General features: G+C 51.8%; 1 protein-coding gene across 1 annotated transcript; it reads left to right on the forward strand.

Annotated features, from left to right (window-relative positions):
• Positions 1 to 395: 395 nt before the first annotated feature.
• C15H1orf115 (chromosome 15 C1orf115 homolog) lies at positions 396 to 9,795 on the forward strand. Its single transcript, XM_028855764.2, has 2 exons — positions 396 to 762; positions 8,828 to 9,795. The coding sequence occupies exons 1-2, from the start codon at positions 457 to 459 to the stop codon at positions 8,945 to 8,947; spliced, it is 426 nt and encodes a 141-aa protein (XP_028711597.1). The 5' UTR covers positions 396 to 456; the 3' UTR covers positions 8,948 to 9,795.
• The last annotated feature ends 9,846 nt before the right edge of the window (positions 9,796 to 19,641 follow it).

Below are 19,641 nucleotides of genomic sequence, written 5' to 3' on the forward strand. Positions count from 1 at the left end.
TCACGATCAATACCATCTCTGCCAATTTTTTTGTTTATTTTGTTTTTTTGTAGCCCTGACTGTCCTGGAGCTCACTCTGTAGATCAAGCTGGCCTCCAACTCAAGAGATCCTCCTGCCTCTGCCTCCCGAGTGTTGGAATTGAAGGCATGCCCTGCCACCACTTCATTCAAATTCAAATGAAGGCATTTGAATGCTGGGAAACTGGAGGCCTGTTGTTTGGCGTCTGTTTCCAGTACTGTGGAACTTGCCTGCCCCAGCTCCTGCTTAACGCAGGAGACTAAGCGCGCTCGGGTCTCAGCGGCCGCAATCCCGGGCCCCACCGCGAGGGTGCGCTACGACCTCAGGTCCCCCTCGAGTACCCAGCCCGGGGCGGTCCGCCCGGGCAGGAGCGGGGCGGGGCACCGAGCAAAGGTTGGCCTCTTAGCCCGGGACCTTCTCCGCAGCTCCGCAGCATCATGACGGTGGGCGCCCGGCTCCGAAGCAAAGCGGCGAGCACCTTCGCGCGCCGAGGGCCCCTGGGGCGATCGCGCGGCGCCGGCGACGAGGAGACCGATGCCATCGTGGAGCACCTGGAGGGTGAGGACGAGGACCCGGCGAGCCAGGACGGTGCGCGCGAGGAGAGCGGACGGCGCGCGGGGACCCCGGGCGCGCGCAGAGTGCACCTCGCGGCGCTGCCCGAGCGCTACGAGCCCCTGGAGGAGCCCGCGCCAGGCGACAAGCCCAAGAAGAGGTACCGGCGAAAACTGAAGAAGTACGGCAAGGTAGGTCCCCAGGGCCCGGCCGCCCTGATCCAGACAGAACTGGGAGTTGCACTGGGTGGAGTTGTGCGGAGTCGCCGCCAGGACAGTCACTTGGAGGGTGGCGCTGAGCGCGCAGGCTTAGGCGGGCAGGACCCTGCGCCCGGTTGTCGCTGGTGGGAAGGGAATGTTGGAGCCGTGGTGAGGTTAAGTGACTTGGGGATCGTGACCCAGTTGGGAAGTTGCAGCCCGGGTGCATCCCTACCCCCCGCCCCCCTGGCCACCCCGCCACCTGAGAACGTTAAGTGATTCTGTCGTAGACGCCGCCGAAGTTATCCGCGGGGCGTCCTGACTCAGCCAGTACACACCTAGCACCTGTGGAATCTCCCTTTCTCCGGCAGTGATCTCTGCACTTTGAACTTGAGGTGTTCTGCCTGCCTTTTGCTCTGGTGGGAGGGGGTGGGAGAGCGAGAGGAGGGATGAATGGGGAACGGAATGAGTTTCATGTCCAGGGTCAATGGTTCTGGTTCCCAGGTGCCCTTGCCTGAAAGCAGAATTGCTCTCTTGGCCTGGACGAGGCTGCGGGAGGGTGTTTGTGTGTGGAGGTGGGGGTAGGGGAAATCACAAAACTCACTGATTGTGTTCCGGCCAAAGTCCTCTGGCCTCTCCTGACTTTACTCAGTGGCCTGCAGTGGGTGACCTTTATCATACCTGAGGCATTCAGTCCCTTGTCAGGAGTTTTCTCAGTCTCCTGAAAGATACGGCAGTGCTCGGTCACAAGCAGGCAATGAAAGTGAATTAATGGCGCGGGTTCCTCAGTTGGACGCTGGCATCGGGAGAGGTTTTGGGGTGCCAGGCATTGTGCATATACTAACAGCGAGTGGGGAGAGTCCGAGGCCCACCAGGGAGATGTGGCAGAGCTGGGGCACGGGCTCCCTCACTGCATAGCAGAGAACCTAGCGATGGATGACTCATCTCAGTGAGGCTAGTAAAATCAGGGACGCTTTCAAATCGCCCTGACAAGGACGCGGGGCAGAAGAAAAGATAAGGTTTCACCTCGTGAAGACAAGACAAGGAATCCCACACCTGTAACCCCAGGTACTCTGGAGGGCGGGACTGGATGATCGGAAGTTCAAGGCTAGCCTGGGCTATATGACAAGATCCTATCAACAAAGTGCTCACCATGGCTAACACTGAGGTACCAGACCACACTAATTAGGATAGCTATTCCCACAAAAAAAAAAAAGACAAAATCCAAACATAAAGTAATAATGTTCGTGAGGATGTGGAGAAATTTTGAGCCTTGTACACTGGTGTTGGGATGTGTAAAATGGTGTAACTGATGTGGAAAGCAACTTAGAAGAACCTCAGCAAGCTGAACACAGAACTACTCTGTGGTCTCAGGGTTCCACTCCAGGAGCTATGATGAAAGAATCCAAGGCTGGGCTGGGGTGTATGTAGCTCAGGTGGTTGAGTGCTGGCCTAGCATGCACAAAGATCTGTTTGGATCCCTGGTGCTATTTGAACTCGGCGTGGTGGTCCATATCCGTAACCCAGCACTCGGGAAGTGCAGGCAAGGAGATCAGGATCTGGCTTTGTGGGTAAGGGCGCTCACTGCCACACCTGACAATCGGAGTTCAGTCCCCAGAACCTTAGAAAACCGACTCCCACAGCTGCCACCTGACCACGTATACACTGTGGCACACGTGCACATGTGGGGATGCACGCCACATATACTAAATACATGTAACTAAAAAATTGTGTTAAAATAGTCCCGAGTAATTGCTGCTTACCCTAGAGAGTTCCTGGGCTACACGACATTCTAGCTTTTTTTTTTTTTAAAGGATTGAAAAGAGCTACTCAAGCAAATTTTTTTTTACTTTAATTTTTCATGTGTATGGGTGTTTTGCCTTCATAAATGTTTTGAAACAAATAATTTTACACACTTGTTCACAGAAGTCTCATTTACCAACGGACAAAAAGTGAAAAAAAAATCCAAATATATATATATATATATATATATATATATATATATATATATGAGTAGAAGAACAACATGTGGGCTAGACACACTATGGATTATTATTTAATAACCATAAGAAGAACTAATATCAGCTGCCATGTGGCGCAACATGATGTTAAGTGGAAAAAGCCATGATTCCCCTTATAGGAAACGTCCAGATTGGTAAGTCCAGACACAACGGTGATGGTGGTTTAGGGACTGGACAGAGGCATAGAGACACCCACTTTATGTGCAGTTCCCTTCTGGGATGAGAACGTTTTGGAAGTGGACAGAACTGGCAGTTACACATTATAAAGGCATTCCATGCCACTCACTTTCTCACTTTATAAACTCTTTTATGTTATATGGATGGAAGGGTTTTTTGCCTACATGTATGTCTGTGCCACTTGCCTCATGACCCCAGAGGCCAGAAGAGGACATTGATTCCCCTGGAACTGGAGTCACAGACGGTTGTGAGCCGCCACGTGGGAGCTGGAAACTGAACCCAGGTCCTCTAGAAGAGCAGCCAGTGCTCTTAACTGCTGATCCAGCTCTCCAGCTCTCGTGTGTGTGTGTGTGTGTGTGTGTGTGTGTGTGTGTGAGAGAGAGAGAGAGAGAGAGAGAGAGAGAGAGAGAGAGAGAGAGAGATAGAGATTGATTTTGACATGAAAAGGGGTTTTTTGACCAAAATGGGGAGAAGAGAGATGTGGGAAAGCTCTGGAATGTTACACACTAGCTCAGTAGTCCCAAGAAGTCGAGATGAGATTTCAGCCCCACGTGAGGGGTCACAAGAGTCATCCTGACTTCCCCCTCCTCAGACCAGCTGAGAGTGTACCAGGCTCCCACAAGAAGGAAAAAGACCCCCCTTTTCTGCAAAGCCCTAAAAACAGCCACCATCCTGCAGAAGATGGGGGTAGGGTGGATCTGTACTCGCCTCAGTTGCCAGGCGAGGCTTTCTGTGAGAAATGAATAGCTCCAATCATTGGTTATTACGGACTGTGTTTTCTTTGAGTTCCCATTCCTGTTAACTTCTCAGATCCTTCACCCAAGCCCCTTCCTGCTTCTATTTAAGGAAAGTTGTTGGCTTTTGTGCAACATGAAAGAGCATGCTCACTCCCCCGCTGCCCCACCCACCCCCACCAGCATCGTGGTCCTACCCAGGATCAACCCTCACTCTGTACTGGTCCAGCCTTCTGGAAGCCTTTGTGCCTGGGCCTCTTGTAGAGATCAATGTTCCCAGCTGATTTAAAGGAAATAATTGCATTCCTCTGGTGCACATATTACTGTTAAAATGCTATCTGCTGGGCGCTGGGGAAAGGAAGGGAACTGAGTCGGCGGGGTTCCGCCAGGAGGCTGGTTACCTGCTACCTTCTTTCTCTATGTTCCATGCCTCAGTTCCCTCAGCAGCCCTGGGAAGCTGGCGTGGAAGAGAATGAAGATGCAGAGCCAGACAGCTGAGGAGCTGGGAGGGAGCCTGGCCTGGCCCCTTCCTCTGCGGATCTGTGGGCGAGAAGGATGGAACATGCCTCGCTCAGACTTAGCTGAAAATAATAGGCTGCCCTTGCAGCCCCCTTGAGAGGCCTGGAGAGGAGTGCAGTAAGAAAGAGAATTCAGTTGTGTTAATCAGGAAGCTGGGAGAGGGTTGGAGGGTAACACAGAAAGTGTGGGGTAAGGCAGGTATGGTGTCGCAGGCTTGTAAGCCCAGCATTCTGGAAACTGAGGTAGGAGGATCAGGAGTTCAGGGCCAACCTGGGCTACATAGTGAGTGGGACCCATCTCCAAAAAAAAAAAAAGTGAGACTTGGTGATGGAGCTCACTGGTAGACCACTTGCTTAGTGTGTACCAAGACCTAGCTTTGACCACACTACAAAAAGAAGGGAAAAGTAGAAGGAGACATGTTCTCATGTTTAAAGTAGGTCAAGAGCCAGTCTACCAGATGTGAGAGCTGCATGGCTATCCAACAGCTGTATGACCTTGGGCTTGGCTTCCCGTCACTGCCTGTTTCTTCCTCTGTGCCATTTGATAATATGAGGGCTGGGCTGGGGGAGAGTGCATGCCAAGTAAGCATGAGAACCGAGTGAAAAGCTTGGCACAGGGGCACAATACTTATAAACCCAGCTCTGGGAAGGTGGAGACAGGAGACGAGCCAGTGTAGATGAACCTGTGAACTCAGGTTTGGTGGGAGAGCTTGTCTCTAAATAAATAAACGAGGTGGAGAGCAATTTAGGAAGACACTGAGTATGGATCACACACACACACACACACACACACACACACACACGCACACAGACACACAGACACACACATGCACACACATACACCCCACCCCACCCTACCAACACACATACCAGGGCATATCGAGAGTCAATAAACGAATCCATGTGGAAGTTCTAGATGCCAGGGTGCCTGACTGGAGCTGTATGCTGCTACCCTTTCAGGAGTGGGTTCTCTTTATTCGGATTCTGTAGCTGACCACCTACCTCAGGTTGGCACCAGGCCCAAGGGCAGCTCAACAGAGGACTTGACCTTTGGGATCAGACAGTGACGTCGGTGGAGAAATAATTTCCTCTTCTAAATCAGAGGGACATGGGGTCCCCAGCCCCCACTGGGGGTTGGCTGCGATGTTCTCTACAGCTCTGGAACTCAGAGCTAAAATCATCAGGGCTGCTCCTTCCTGGCTCTTTGCAGCTTCCTCCCGTTCAAAGCCAGTAATACACTCTACCCCATATCTTCCTTCTCGCCCCTCTCCCCTCCATCTTCTGCCTGACCCCCGTGACCCTCTGCATTCGGATACTCAAATGGAGGAGAGCTGCTCTTTGCCTGGTGTGCTGGAGGTGGGCTCCAGGGAACCTCCCATCTGGAGACGTCTTAGCTGACTCATACTAGCCAAGTCCCTCTTGCCATTTCAGGTAATAGAGTCACGAGTTCTGAGAAGTAAGGTGTGAATCTGAGGGCTAGCCCGGCACCCTCTTCTCCCACACTTTCCCATCTTCAGCATCCCTGTGAGAGATTTGTTTCACTCCAAGTCCTTTCCTTCGAACAGCACTGGTGTGGAAGTCAAAGGCTTCTTTGGTGTCTTTGCTTTGTGCTTCTCGAAGCTGTTTTGACAGTGTTCCAGTTAATGAGCTAGCCTAGAAGACTTTTTCCCAAAATTGTAAAGATGAAGTGATAAGTAGTTGGTTTGTTTGTTTGGTTGGGGGGGGGTTTGTTTGTTTTTTGGTAACCAGCTATGGGAAAGAGAATGTACAAATACCACCAGCGTCAGGTTTCAGGTGAGCAGTTTTGATTCTGGTGTCATTGTTCTTAAAGGACCAGTGTTGCTGGTTGCAATTGCTCCAGGGGTACGCGGTATTTGTTGTTTCAAACATGTAAAATTCTCCCATCTCTCTCTCTCTCTCTCTCTCTCTCTCTCTCTCATACACACACACACACACACACACACACACACACACACACACACACACGTCTCCTTGAGAAATGGATAAGGCGGTGTCTTGAGACATAAATTTACCAGTTTCTCCCAAAGCTTGTCATGACCTAATAAGGGATTGAGAGAAAGACCTCCGCTTTCTCTACAGGCTGGGAGTATCTGAATGGGTACATACTGTAGTGTAGGGACTCATACATCCACACCATGGACAACTCAAGGCAGTACTCATAGGTAACTCCATATGCTCTTTAGAAAATTTCCTAGCAAGGCATTGTGGCTCATACCTATAATCCCAGTACTGAGAGAGCTGAGACAGGAGGATCAACATGAGTTGAAGCCCAGCCTGGGTTACATGGTATGTTCCATGCCAGCTCAGCTACTGAGTGAGATCCTTTCTCAAAATGAGAGAGAGAGAGAGAGAGAGAGAGAGAGAGAGAGAGAGAGAGAGAGAGAGAGAGAGAACTTTGCTGAGAAATAATACCTCAGACTGATATATTGCACCACAGAGCTAAGTTACTCTGTAACAGAAAGAAGCTGACACTGTGGGCACCAACTCTTCCTGCAGCACGTGCTGGGCCCTGCTTCCTGTGCTCCCCTTGAATAAACTTCTCAGTCCTCTTTAAGACACACACACACACACACACACACACACACACACACACACACATATACAAGGCTACTACATATTCCCATTATACAGACAAGGAAACTGAGGCCAAGCAATGTTAAGGGAAGGATGGGATTGGAACTCCTGGCCATGAGCACAAGGACAATTACAGACCGCCTTCATTAGAGAGAGGTATAACATGGAGTGAAGGCTTTTGGCTCTGCAGTGAGATTTCTTTGGGGAGGATTCAGCTCTGCCCCTTCCCAGCTGTGTGGTATCAAAGGCCTGTAACTTCCCTGTGATTTCTTCTTGCTGATCCCTTAAGTGAAGTCCATCGAGGACATACCAGTCACCTGTTAAGCCAACTTGTTTGTGTGCAATGAGAGACAGTGCCAGAAGAATTATGGGATATCAGGAGGTGGATGCCCCAAGCAGAGAATTGAATGCATGAATGTGAGCTGGAGTTACCAGCATTTAAGACACATTCAAAGTCCAGGGATTCTAGGCAGAGCACGGAGGAGGATCCAGCACTGAGGAGCCTCAGTGGTTCAAACTCTGAAAGAAGATACAATCACCGGGGAGTGTTTAGAAGGAATGCCCTGTGGAGTAGGAGAGAGCCAGGAAGAGATGGGGTCAGGTGATCACAAAGCTCAGGGAAGGAAAAACAGAACCCTCCATGGACCACACAGCATGGAGGTTTTGGGCATCCTGGACCAGGCAGTCCCTGGACGGTTGCGGGCAGCAGCCAGTATGACAGGGAAGAACGGCGGAGTGGAGTCCGTGTCTGGAGGCTTTTTTTCCCTTGGAGAGCAGAGACGCGGGGCAGGAGATGCCGAAGTGACTTTGCATGGTATAAGCTAAGGAATGGGCTGACAGGAAGATAAGGGTGCTGCTGGAGGAGAGAAACCAAGGAATGGTGCGGAAGGCGTGAGAAAAAGGGCCAGTTCCCGTGGTTACACTGGCAGGTGGGAGAAGCCAGGAGCCAGAGCACGGGCTTAGGGCCGATAGGGGAAGATGAACGGGTTCCCTAAACAATGAGGACCCGAGCTCTGCTAGTGTGTAGAGATGGCTGGGGTCGGGAGAGGAAAAGGTTGGGCCGTATCTGAAAGAGGTCAACCCACCTGGGCAGGTGGGGTGGCTTCACCGGGCAGCACTGGCTGTCTCTGTGAGCTTGTGATTGGGATCGGGGATCTTCACTGGAACCCGGCTGCGTTTTTTGTAGTTCGAAAAAATCACAGGGCTGAGAGCTAAGAGGTGCGAGAGAAGGTTTGGGTCGGTTATGTGGATGTCAAGAATGACAAAAGAATGTGGAGGTGGGAAGAGGAATACCGGGGCACCATGCAGTAGATGTTAGCCATTAGTGGTCTCAAAGTTTTGATGTAACTCCATCCGAGTCCCTGGCATTTGATGTCCCCTGTTCCAGCACCCACCCTCACCGAGGAGGAGGGGGGGGAGGAGGAAGGAGGGGGAGGGGGAGGAGGAGGAGGAAGGGAGCATCCAAAAAGCATTGCCTGGTCCTTACCCTCAACAAATATAAGACTGTTCTGGAAACATAAAAGGCTTGTGCACATGCAGCCCTTGCCTTGGAGAGTGGTGAAGACTTCCGGGTTACAAACACGCGGGTCAGACCAGAGTAGGCACTAGGTGCATAGGAAGGACCAGCTGAGCTGTCTAACAAGCTGCCTGAAGGAAAACTTGACCCCGCCTATGACGGCGCTGACACTTTCAACTGGGGAGGTGGGGTGAGTCTCAGTTTAAAACAACAAAGGCGTTTTAGTTCTAGAGCTGGCCGCCTCCATGCTGTTTCTAAGAAGGCTGGCGAGTTATCTGGAAATGTGCTGCGCTTGCGCGCACTTTGCAAGGAGAAGGTCTGTTGTGAGCAGGGATGGGGACCCAGGGCACTACAGATGTGAAGACACGGGGCCTCCATGGATTGATCGCCCTGGATACATGAAAGCGAACGATTCTCCTCTGTGCATGTCTCGGTGACTTGTGGAAGAATCAACAGGTTGCCTCACCTAACCTTTGCTTCTCTCTTCCTTAAAAACAGAATTTCGGGAAGGCCATCAGCAAAGGATGCCGGTACATCGTCATCGGCCTGCAGGGATTTGCTGCGGCCTACTCCGCCCCATTTGGAGTGGCCACCAGCGTGGTTTCCTTCGTGCGCTAACTGGAGCTGCAGGGGCAGGCGTCACCAGAATGCTTCTGCCCCAAGGGACAGTGTGAATCCACCAGCACTTCAGACTTGGACTCACGGGAACTCGGAAGAGGAACCCTGCTTCGCGCTCCATTGTTGGACTGGTTGAGTGTTAGGCAGGCATCCGCTGAGCCACTCGATCCTCTTAGACGTGCGTGGATTCAGGGGTCAGCCCTGCGGAGAATTAGGCCAAGGTCAAGTTGGGGTTAGGGGTTAGGCTAGCCTTCCTGGGGCACAGGCAGGCAAACCCGTGGCAGGGCTGGGGTCTGAGCCATGCAGGCAGTGGGTGAGTTTTGAGGGAGGAGGATGCAGAGCTCCAATGGGATAGTTGCTAGGTTCTGGAAAGGTCGAGGGGGCTGTTGGGCACTGGCCTTGGCCTATGTTGCTCCTCTCCTTGAGAACAGGGAGGGAGCTGTTTGTTTCTGACGTCTCTCTCTCAACCTCCTCGCTTTGGTTTACCGAGCTGTCATCGGGAGTTTAATTACAGGTTTGGGAAGAAAGAAGGAAGGAAACCGTCTTTGAAGACCACGATGCTTTGAAACCCGTGTTCACAGCTGTGTGGGGACTGTTGAAAGCAGATCAGAGTGTGTCATTTTCCTAAGTATTTCATAACTATGCAGCCGGCAATGAGGGAGTGAGGGCAAGTTCAGATGAAAGCCTGGAGGCTGCTGCAGGTGCTTAGAGTCTGAACCTGGTCCAGTGATTGTGTCTGGAGCAGGCAGGACTCCTGCAGATGTGGTGGTTGTCCATACCGGTCCACTGCTGACTGGTGCCTAACTCCCCCATTTGATTGAGGAGAGAGAGAAAGGGACAGAGAGAGAGAGACAGAGACAGAGAGAGACAGAGAGAGACAGGGAGAGACAGAAAGGGGGAGAGGGAGAGAGAGAGAGAAAGGGGGAGAGGGAGAGAGAGAGAAAGGGGGAGGGAGGAAGAGAGAGAGAGAGAGAGAGAGAGAGAGAGAGAGAGAGAGAGTTGACAGGTGTATTTGCATATTTAGAGGAGCAACCAGCAAGTAAGAGGGGCAGGAAAAAGAAAAGGAACCAAGATGGGGACCCAGGGATGCATGCTTGTGATGGGGATCTCTCCTTGCATGTAAGGCCAGAGGAAGCTGGGGACCAGAGCCACCATGGTGGTTGAGTTAACACTTGTTAGGCCAGCATCTCACTTGGATTCAAAGATTAGGCACGAGTCCCAGGCTTGACACTCACCAAGGATGGTTCGTAGACTACCATTGAGTGCTCAGAGAATGAGGGAAGAAGCCCTTTAAAGGCTAGGATGTTTGGGAAACCGTACTGGTGTGTTTCACAACTGTTTTCAGAGTCATTCACGGAGGTCCTCTCACCATGACCCACCCCACAGCAGACCAGGATCCCAACTTTGCTTCTAGAGTATTCAAGATCCAGAGCGGTTCTTGGGACCACTCTCCAGGATCAGTATCAGCTTGTTGGCCTGGAAGGCTTCCTGGAGCACACAAGGAAAGCCAAGATGCTCATACCCCACCCATTGGGCCAGGCCATCAGGCACTGATGGTGGGGGATGGACAGACAGACAGATGGACAGAAGAGGGGCAGGTAGAGGAGACAGCAGCAGTTGCCCACTTAGACCCAGCCTCCCCTCTGGAAGCTCCTGTTGAAGTTCCCCAGTCCCTGGAGCTGGGAAATATGTGGCCTTCCTTTATCTCTAGTATCGCAAGCTGGTTATATGCAGGTTCACAAATGTGATGGAATGATGCCTCCTTGCCACCTCCTGCTGCCACCAAGCCCCAGGGAGCCCATGACATCCTGCTAGGTAGGGAGACCTGTGACCCAGGAAGGGATGAACAGTCAAGAGCACTTCCTTCCCCAGGAGTCTCTTCCTCTCCACCTCCCCAAATCAGCAAAGCCAAGCACATCTGGCCCCGTGCCTCCAAATCCGGCTAAGAATTAACTCAGAAATGTCCAAAGTCAAAAGCTTGCAGGGGCTGTCCTGGGACTCGGCCAGGCTCGCTGGAAGGTGACTTCAGCCCTGAGCAGACTGTGTGGTCACATCCCCTGTGTGGGACTCCTGGTTCATGTTGCAGACTGCTCTGCTGCTTTTCTCTGTATCCTGTGTTCAGCAGCAGGGCCCACACCCTGCTGCAACTGAATTGAAGAGCTTGACTTTCCCATTTCTGGCTTCCAACCTTTTTTCCCCCTGTATCCCTCTCTTGCCTTATGTAAATAAAAGTCCCAGCTTGTCTTGGTTTTCCTACGTGTCACGGGCTCTCTCTCTCCCGAGGAAGGTGACTGGGGCCCAGCAGGACCTGGGAATGTGGGAGGGTGGGTGATGGTGCCTGGGCCCCCACACATCGTCGGTGATAAAGGCTTCATTTTCTGGAATCCCTCAGGACAGGCTCTAGGGTGGGGAAGCCACAGCCCCACCAAAATGAAAAATTTCCAGAACCTTTGATTTGAAGTGTGGAACCAGGAGGCTGCATTCTCCACAAGCAAGATGCTTCTGATCTCTGCCTTGGCTGGGAAATGCCTCTGCTGATGGGGCTCCAGGGAGGGAGGCTGGGCCGGCAGAGCAGGCCCTGAGTGTCAGTCCAGACTGGCATGTTGGCATGAATGCCTGCTCACTGAATGCTCACAGAAGCAAAGGTAGAGGTTAAGCAAATAACAGGCCAGTAGGCAAGGTCCTGGGCAGCCATCAGATTACCGGGTGAGGCAGGTTCATGGGATAAGTCCCTACCTGTTGGAAATGGGAGAGTTCTTCCTTACCATGGGAACCCTAGGTTCCATCTCCAGCGGGCAGGCCCGGGTAGGGGGTTGGGTGGGGGAAGGTCATGACTCTCAACTCATGCAGGAGAGTGGAAATGCTACCTGCCGTTGGAGTTGGACTCGGCAGCGCACATTATCTCAGCACTGAAGAGGTGAGGCGATGGTGTGGGTCTTCTACCACCTTGGAAAGCCATCCCGCCCCCGCCCCCGCCCCCACCCCCACCCCACCCCAGCACCTGTGTCTGGTCAGAGATATACCAAATGGCATCTGTGACCAAGAAGCAGGACTTGAATTCAGACCTTGGTGGCTTTCAGGGATCACTGGCCATGGAACCATGTTTTAATAGAGCAGTGGTTCTCAACCTTCCTAATGCTGTGACCCTTCAATACAGTTCCTCGTGTTGTGGTGACCCCCAACCGTAAAGTTATTTTGTTGCTACTTCATAGCTGTAATTCCACTACTGTTACGAATCATAATGTAAATATCTGTGTTTTCCAACGGTCTTGGGTGACCCCTGTGAAAGGGGTCATTTGATTCCCCCGGAGGGGTCACGGCCCACAGGTTGAGAACTACTGCATTAGGCAGTCCCAGTTCAGAGTTGGCATTCTGATTATCATTCCTGGTTCAGCCTCTGCAGAAAAACAGAATGAAGAGGGCTCACAGTGTCTGGAGCTTCCTGGTAAACTTAGTTTGTGAGAAAGTGTAGATACAGGTCAGATCGAGGCGTGGGGGGGTAGTCAGGACACCCTCGATATCTCTGCGAAGGCTGTATTTCAGGGGCTCCATGCTTTGCCCAAAAGCCTAATGAGAAAGAAAAAAGTCACGAGCTCCCTTCATCATTTTTAGAAAAAAATGTGGAGAAGTAAATACTGGGTTTTGTTTTTAAATTTGGAGGCGAAGTTGTTTTTGAGCCAAATCCCTCCTGCTCATCACAGCCAAAGGGAAAGCAGATCTTAAGATCTCCCACGGGGCCCAGTGCCAAAACCTGGCAGGGACACCAGCTGTGCAGAGTCAGGGCGCGGGGCAAGGGAACAAAGGCCTGCTGGGAGCGCCTGTGCCAAACCTGTGCCCCTGGGGGCTGCTAGCTCCGACCTTCATCTCCAGCACCTTGAGGGCTGACTTGGCTTTTTCAAAAGGTTTTTCTCTCTCAGGTGATTTCCTCTTCTATCCCTGGTGACATGGCTCAAAATAGACGCCTCTCGTTGAAAGCAGACAGAAGTCTGAGCCAGGACTGGGGTGTTGATCAGCCGTGGAATGCTTGCCTGGTGTGTGCAAGGCCTCGGGTTCTGTCCCCAGGACTGCAATAAGTATATAAGTAAATAAAGGGAGAAGTGGATTATTAATTAAACAGCAGAGCCAACGGACTGGGCGGAAATTGAATCACTTCTTTCACTGGCTCTTCAAAGCAGGGTAAATAGTGTCCACCTGGGACTTACTCTCTTTACTCCTAATTGAGATAAACAACTTATTTTTGGTTTTGGCTTGCTCCAAGAGACATTCAGAGTTGTTGCAAAGGCAAAATGTGGTCAGAGGATGTGGGGAGGTAACCGGGTGGGCGGGAAATTAATAGAGGCCAGGGCGATAGAAATCAGGGAGCTTTATGAGCCTGGCTTGGTGGAGCACGGCTTTCGTCTCAGCACTTGGGAGACAGAGGCAAGAGGATCTCTGTAAGTTCAAGGCCAGCTTGGTCTATAGAGAGAGAACCAGGGCTATGCAGAGAGACCCAGCCTGAAAAAGAAGAAAGAAACCACTGTGTTCATGTATGAAATGGTCAGACTTAATTTAAAAAAATGAAAAAAAGAAACCAGTGGTGAGATTAGCTCATTTACTAATTATTTATTTTAAGCAGGAAATTATCTATTAAAAAACATGTTTACAAATTTATCTTTAACTGCTCAGGTGAGGTGAAAGGGGCATATCAGTTAATTAGTAACTTTCCCCACAATTCTTACTCTTTTAGACAAAATCAGTACGTTCATCCAAAACAAACAAGGTACAGGAGTCAAGATTGGTTTTGACTCCTGGCTTCAGACTTCTCAGTCCTGAGCTTTGGGAGTTTTAGGTCTGTGGCAAGACAGAAACATGGAAGGCCATGGCAGAAAAAAAGGCACTTACTCAAAGGTAGCCCAAGAGCTGAGAGAAGACACAGGGCAGGGTCAAGGTACACCCTCCCAGAACCCTCCACCCTGCTCTCCAACATCCCCAGTAATCCCATCAACTGTTTCCATTGTGGTTAGACCCACCAAGGGGTCAGCCCCCGTGATCCATCTTTCCCCAGAGTCCCCCCTCTGAACACTTCTGCACTGGCAGCTGTCCCTTTTAGGACAACAGATATACAAACACCTGCCGAGGTTGAAGCCAGGACCCAGGGTGGGCAGCCTCTCATCTCCATTTCTTCTGAGGCTCCAGATGCCTCCAGAGACCTGGTGGAAGAGAGGTTTCTTTGTAGTTTTCTTTTCTTTTGCTGAGATAGGGGTCTCACATTGCAGCCCAGGCTGGTCTGGAACTCACTGTGGAGGCCACGTGGGCCTCGAACTTGTGGCGATGCCCTTGGCTTCTCTTCCTGGAGCTGAGACTGCAGGTGTGAGTCCGCACACCCAGCTGGAGGGGATCTTCAGAGGCAGCCACACCCACCACAAATCCCTGGTCACCTCACTGTTATTCAAGCAGTTAGGATGGCTCTCGGAGAGACTCGACGTGCTAACCAGTCTCTCATACTGTTGTGTGAGGGCCTGCATGTGTTTATTTGCTGATTCGCCACAGCCAAGGCATAGAGCAAGACGCGCATCTAGGCCAGAGAAGGCATGTGTGACCCCCAAGTCGCTGGAGTTCAGTTGGCTTCACTGAAGCTCTGTGAGTGGTCATTTTGCTCCTTTTGTGCACCCCAGGGGCCACAAACCAAAGCCCCCAGGACTGCAGGAAGCCACCAGCGTGGCTGGACGGTGCTGGCATCCGACAACTTGGCTTCCAATCTTCTAGGCCAGTGACCTCGTACACTCTTCAACTTCCTCGACTTTCAAGGTTTGTTTTGTCTCCTTTGCAAAGAGTAAACAGTGTCTACTTGCAAGGTTTATTGGGAAAGGTAAACATGAAGGGTATTAAGGATCTGGTACTGGCACCGAAGGGAGAGCTCAGTAGTAGGAGAATTGTCCTGCCTGCTCAGGACCCTGGGTTCCCTTCCTCACTACTGCAAGCCAAGCCAAACCAACAGCTCCAGGAGCTGGCGAGGAGGCTCAGTGGGTAAGAGTTTGCTGTGTCAGCATGAGGCCCTGAGTTCAGATCCTGCACCTATGTGAAAAGCTGGGCATTGCTGCACAGGAGCCTGAAACCCAGCACTGTGGAGCGCTGAGACAGGAGGATTGTTACAGCATGTTGGCTACCAGCCTAGCTCCAGCTTCAGGGAAAGACCCTGTCTCAAATGAATAAGATGGAACATGGTAGAACAAGAACATGGGATAGCCTCCTCTAACATCCACACCTGCCTCCACATAACACACACACACACACACACACACACACACACACACACGCACGCACATGCACACGCACAGGCTCACACGCATAAACAAAAACAACCCAGCATATAGGATACGGCATGTAGTCACTGCACTGTATTTTCCTTCAGTAGCTCCAAGCTATGTTCTCTCTCCAATTGCCCCTTCCTGTGGGAGGGGAGGAAGGGGGCTGTGAGCTCAGGTGCAGCTGAGCTGGCGGAGGAAAGAGAAAGGAGTGAAACAAACTGCCTGCCTGACGCAGGTTCGTGATCTGGATGAGAGAGCAGACTGACTCTGCTTGAGAGCATCCAGGCTGGAGCAGCAGTAGGTGGATTGCACGCAAACTCGAGACCCAGCAACAAAATAGAATAAAAATGTGAGAATGCACTGTCTTTAACTACCTAGAGACTCTTTGTGCGTTTATTTTAAAATTTTTCTTTTCATATTTATGTATTTGATGTGTGTGTGTGTGTGTGTGTGTGTGTGTGTGTGTGTGTGTGTGCCTGTGCACGCACGTGTGCTTGGTGGCCCTCATGTGGAGGTCGGAGGACAGCTTGTAGGAGTCATTTCTCTCCGTCCACCATGTGGGTCCCAGAGCCCAGCCTCAGGATGTCAGGCTTGATGACAAGGGCTTTTAGCTATGAAGGCCTCTTCCCTGTCAGCTGGGTGCAGCAAATCCGTACTGAGCGCATGGTAGAGTCCCGCAGCCGCAATGGGATGGAACAGGTATGGCCGTGTGTCCTGGCATCAGATGTGACCTCCGTCGTCACCCTCTGGGGTTCTGTGTACGGGGTGATGACACTTGGGAGCTGTCTTGGGGTTTCTAATGTGGCAAGGAAACACCATGACCAAAAAGCAAGTTGGGGAGGGAAGGGTTTGTTTGGTGTCTGCTTCCACATCACAGGTCATCATCAGAGGAAGTCAGACAGGAACCTGGAGGCAGGAGCTGATGCCGAGGCCATGGAGGGGTGTTGCTTACTGGCTTGTTCATCATGGCTTGCTCAGCCACGGCTTGTAGAACCCAGGACCACCAGCTCAGGGATGGCACCACCCACCCACAAGGGGCTGGGCCCTCCCCCATCAATCACTAATTGAGAAAATGCCCGATAGACTTGCCTAGAGCCCAATCTTACGGAGCCAATCCCCAACCACCACCCCGAGATAGGGGTTCTCTGTAACCTTGGCTGTCCTGGAATTCACTCTGAAGACCAGGCTGGCCTCTGCCTGCCTCTGCCTCCCAAGTGCTGGGATTAAAGATATGGGCCACCACCACCTGGCAGTGGAGGTTATTTTCTTAATTGAGGTTCCCTCCTCTCAAATGACTTTAGTTTGTGTCAAGTTGACATAAATCTACCCAGCCCAGGGGCACAGCGAAAACCACCTCCCAGAAGAGGCACGTGGGATTGAAGCAGGAAGAGCTGAGCTGTTGTGCCTTCCTGCGGGGTCTCAACCCACCACACAGGGGAGCCCTGAAGCTAGCTGGCCTTCAAGATGCGCTGGACATGCCTGTGCACCCTGCTCTGGGTTGTCCATGCCTGAGCTGCTCTGGCAAGCACATGCACCTTTTGGGGGGGGGGTGGGGTGCTCTGGAACCATGCTTAAAAGGCCTTCTCACTGAACACTGTCTCCTGCTTCCTCATCAGGGCACCGAGTGGCTCTGTCCTGGACTTCACAGTGGCTCTGACATCTGACTCCTTCTCTCCGTGGGAGATTGGTCAAGAGCCCCGGCTTCTTTGAATCAGTTTGCCTGCCTGACAAACGGGGTTGTGACATGTCTTGGCATTATCGATGGGGCCCAGGGACAGAGTCCTCTATGTCTGGTGTAACAGTTACAGGCAGTTACCATCCAGTGTGAGGAAGGGTCACCTATGAGGTTCAGGGGTCTTCAGGAGAGGCCCCCCTATCCCACTAGGCAGAGGCGAGAGGGACATTCCAGGCAATGGAAGTCACGTGTGCAGAAGTACAATGGTGTGGCTGGACGAGGTGTCCAGCGACCAGCAGGGAGAAGACAGGACCTTTAGGATCCTGCATGACCTTGGCAATGGGAGGTGATTTTGGCTAGGTCTGTATGTTCTCCTACCCATCCCCAGCCTTGAAGTCTTGGAGTCAGATGACAGAAAAGTGTCATTCCAAAACCTTGGCCTTGGAGGCCAGAGAGTGGTGGAACAATAGTCCTGGACCTGGAGGCCCTCTGAGGCCCTGGGCCAAGGGGTCACCTCAGGCACTTGTTAGGCTGTCCTGTGTGAGTGGGAGCTTTGAGTAAACTGTCCCCCCAAAGAGAAACCCCATTTCTACCTGGTCTCAGCTCCAGGAAGTGAATTGAGCCCTGTGAGGGAAGTCAGGAGAGGGGCAGCTGTGTGTGGTTTTGACTGTACTGCACCTCTCTGGGCTCCGTACCTTGTCTGGTAAATGGAGCACACTGCAGCCTGGCTACTTTGCTAGCCTCCTCTGAAGTCACATGTTGCTTATCTACTGTCCCTTCTAGATGGCCACTTCCTGTTCTGCCCGTCTTCTTAAGATGTGCCCAAGGCCACAGTGACAATCAGCCAGCGAGTGGCCTGCTTTCAACTGGGCCCCTGGGAGGAAGGAGAACAATGGTCCTCAGGTCCTGGCAGCCTGTGCCCGCCAAGGGGCGGTGTCCGTATTGTTTTTCTGGGCTGTTGTTTCCCCCAACTGCATGCACTACATCCTCAGGCCATGCCCCATCCTGACCGAGGTCCCCAGGCAGGAAGACTGCCTGAACCTGCTGCCTCTCCTCCAACTCCCAACCCCCACCTCCACCTCATCCACGTCTGTCGCTCAGCTCAGCTGTTCTCACAAACCCTGAACCCCGGTGGCTCTGGCCAAGCTGAAGGAGGCTGCATCCCATCAGCCTCCCATCCCAGGGTTGCTGTGAAGCCATCTTACCCCGGGTGGCATTGTGTGACCCACCTCCGAACCTGCCTCTCTCACTGTCCATGGTGTTATTCCTCAGCCTGTCTCAGGGCGGGGTCTTCCTGTGTAGCTGTGGGGGAGGGAGGAAGAAAACCAATAACTTGACGCTTCCTCTGTTTTGTGATTTATTTTTCTTTTGATATATGGTCCTATATAGCCCAGGCTGGCCTTAAACTCCCTATGTAGCTAAGGATGACCTTGAACTCCTGACTCTCCTGCCTCGAGCTGGGATGATGGTAGCGCACCACCAAGCTCCGCTCATTATGACTTAGTTTAAAGGAAGCTTGGTGACCCAGCAAGGGCCATGTTTGCTTTTGGCTCTTGTTCGGTGTCAAAACCAATATGGGAGTGCTGAAGAGATGGCTCAGTGGTTAAGAGCACTGGCTGCTCTTCCAGAGGACCTGGGTTCAATTCCCAGCAGCCACATGGTGGCTCACAACCATCTGTAATGAGATCTGGTGTCCTCTTCTGGCGGGCAGGGATACATGCAGGCAGAACACTGTATACATAATAAATAATTCTTTAAAAAAACAACAACAACATGAAACACACATCTGTGTGTCAGAAGCAGAAGAAACCTGGGACAGGTTGCTAACTGAGGTGCTTGTTGACATACCCAAGCGCACACTGGCCCCGGCTCACTCAGCCTGTGGCTGTTCTTAGCTCTCCTCACCCACCCCACCCCTTCTCTAAATGTGTCCAGAGCAGGGGCTTCCCTCCGTTTCCCCAGCTTCGGATTCCCAGATAACCCTGCCACACACTCTGGGTTCCCTCTCTCCTTTTGCCTTCTCCTCTCATGGCTGCCTGGTTCAGCCAGCTGGCCATGATCACTCTACTTTCTCTCTCTGCTCTGGACAGTTCCAGATGCTCTGGCTATGGCTGTCTCTCATATCTACAATAAAAATCATGTCCTCAAAAGTACCTTGGAGCGAACTGGCTGTGGTGGTGGCACACACCTTTAATCCCAGCACTGGGGAGGCAGAGCCAGGCGGATCTCTGTGAGTTCGAGGCCAACCTGGTCTATAGAGTGAGTTCCAGGACAGGCACCAAAACAACACAGAGAAACCCTGTCTCAAAAAAACAAAAACAAACAAAAATTACTTTGGAGCGATCATGTCCCCATTTCATTTACCGTGGAGAGCAGATGGGTCCTGGAATCATCTCCTGCTAGCTTCCAGCAAGGCCCTCTCTGTTACTGCTCACACCACTGGAGAAGTCATTCTGAATGATTGTGTTGCCATCAGGGGACCCTGGCCAGGGATGTACAGTACACCGTGGATGTAGACAGTGGGACCCTTGCTTATACCTCAAGCGTTCGGTAATAGACTCCTAGGTATGCCCAAATGGATTAAAGTTCCCTGAAGGAGGTTTTGTAGACTGATTATCACTTCCTGACTGTAGGGAGTGGGAATGTTGCAGATCCAAAACCAACCTTCTCTTGGGCTATACAAATTTAGCACTCACCTCTACACCTGACCCAATATCCTTTTGACTATCAGG

Source organism: Peromyscus leucopus, chromosome 15, assembly GCF_004664715.2.
Source record: "Peromyscus leucopus breed LL Stock chromosome 15, UCI_PerLeu_2.1, whole genome shotgun sequence".
NCBI classification, from domain to species: Eukaryota; Metazoa; Chordata; class Mammalia; order Rodentia; family Cricetidae; genus Peromyscus; species Peromyscus leucopus.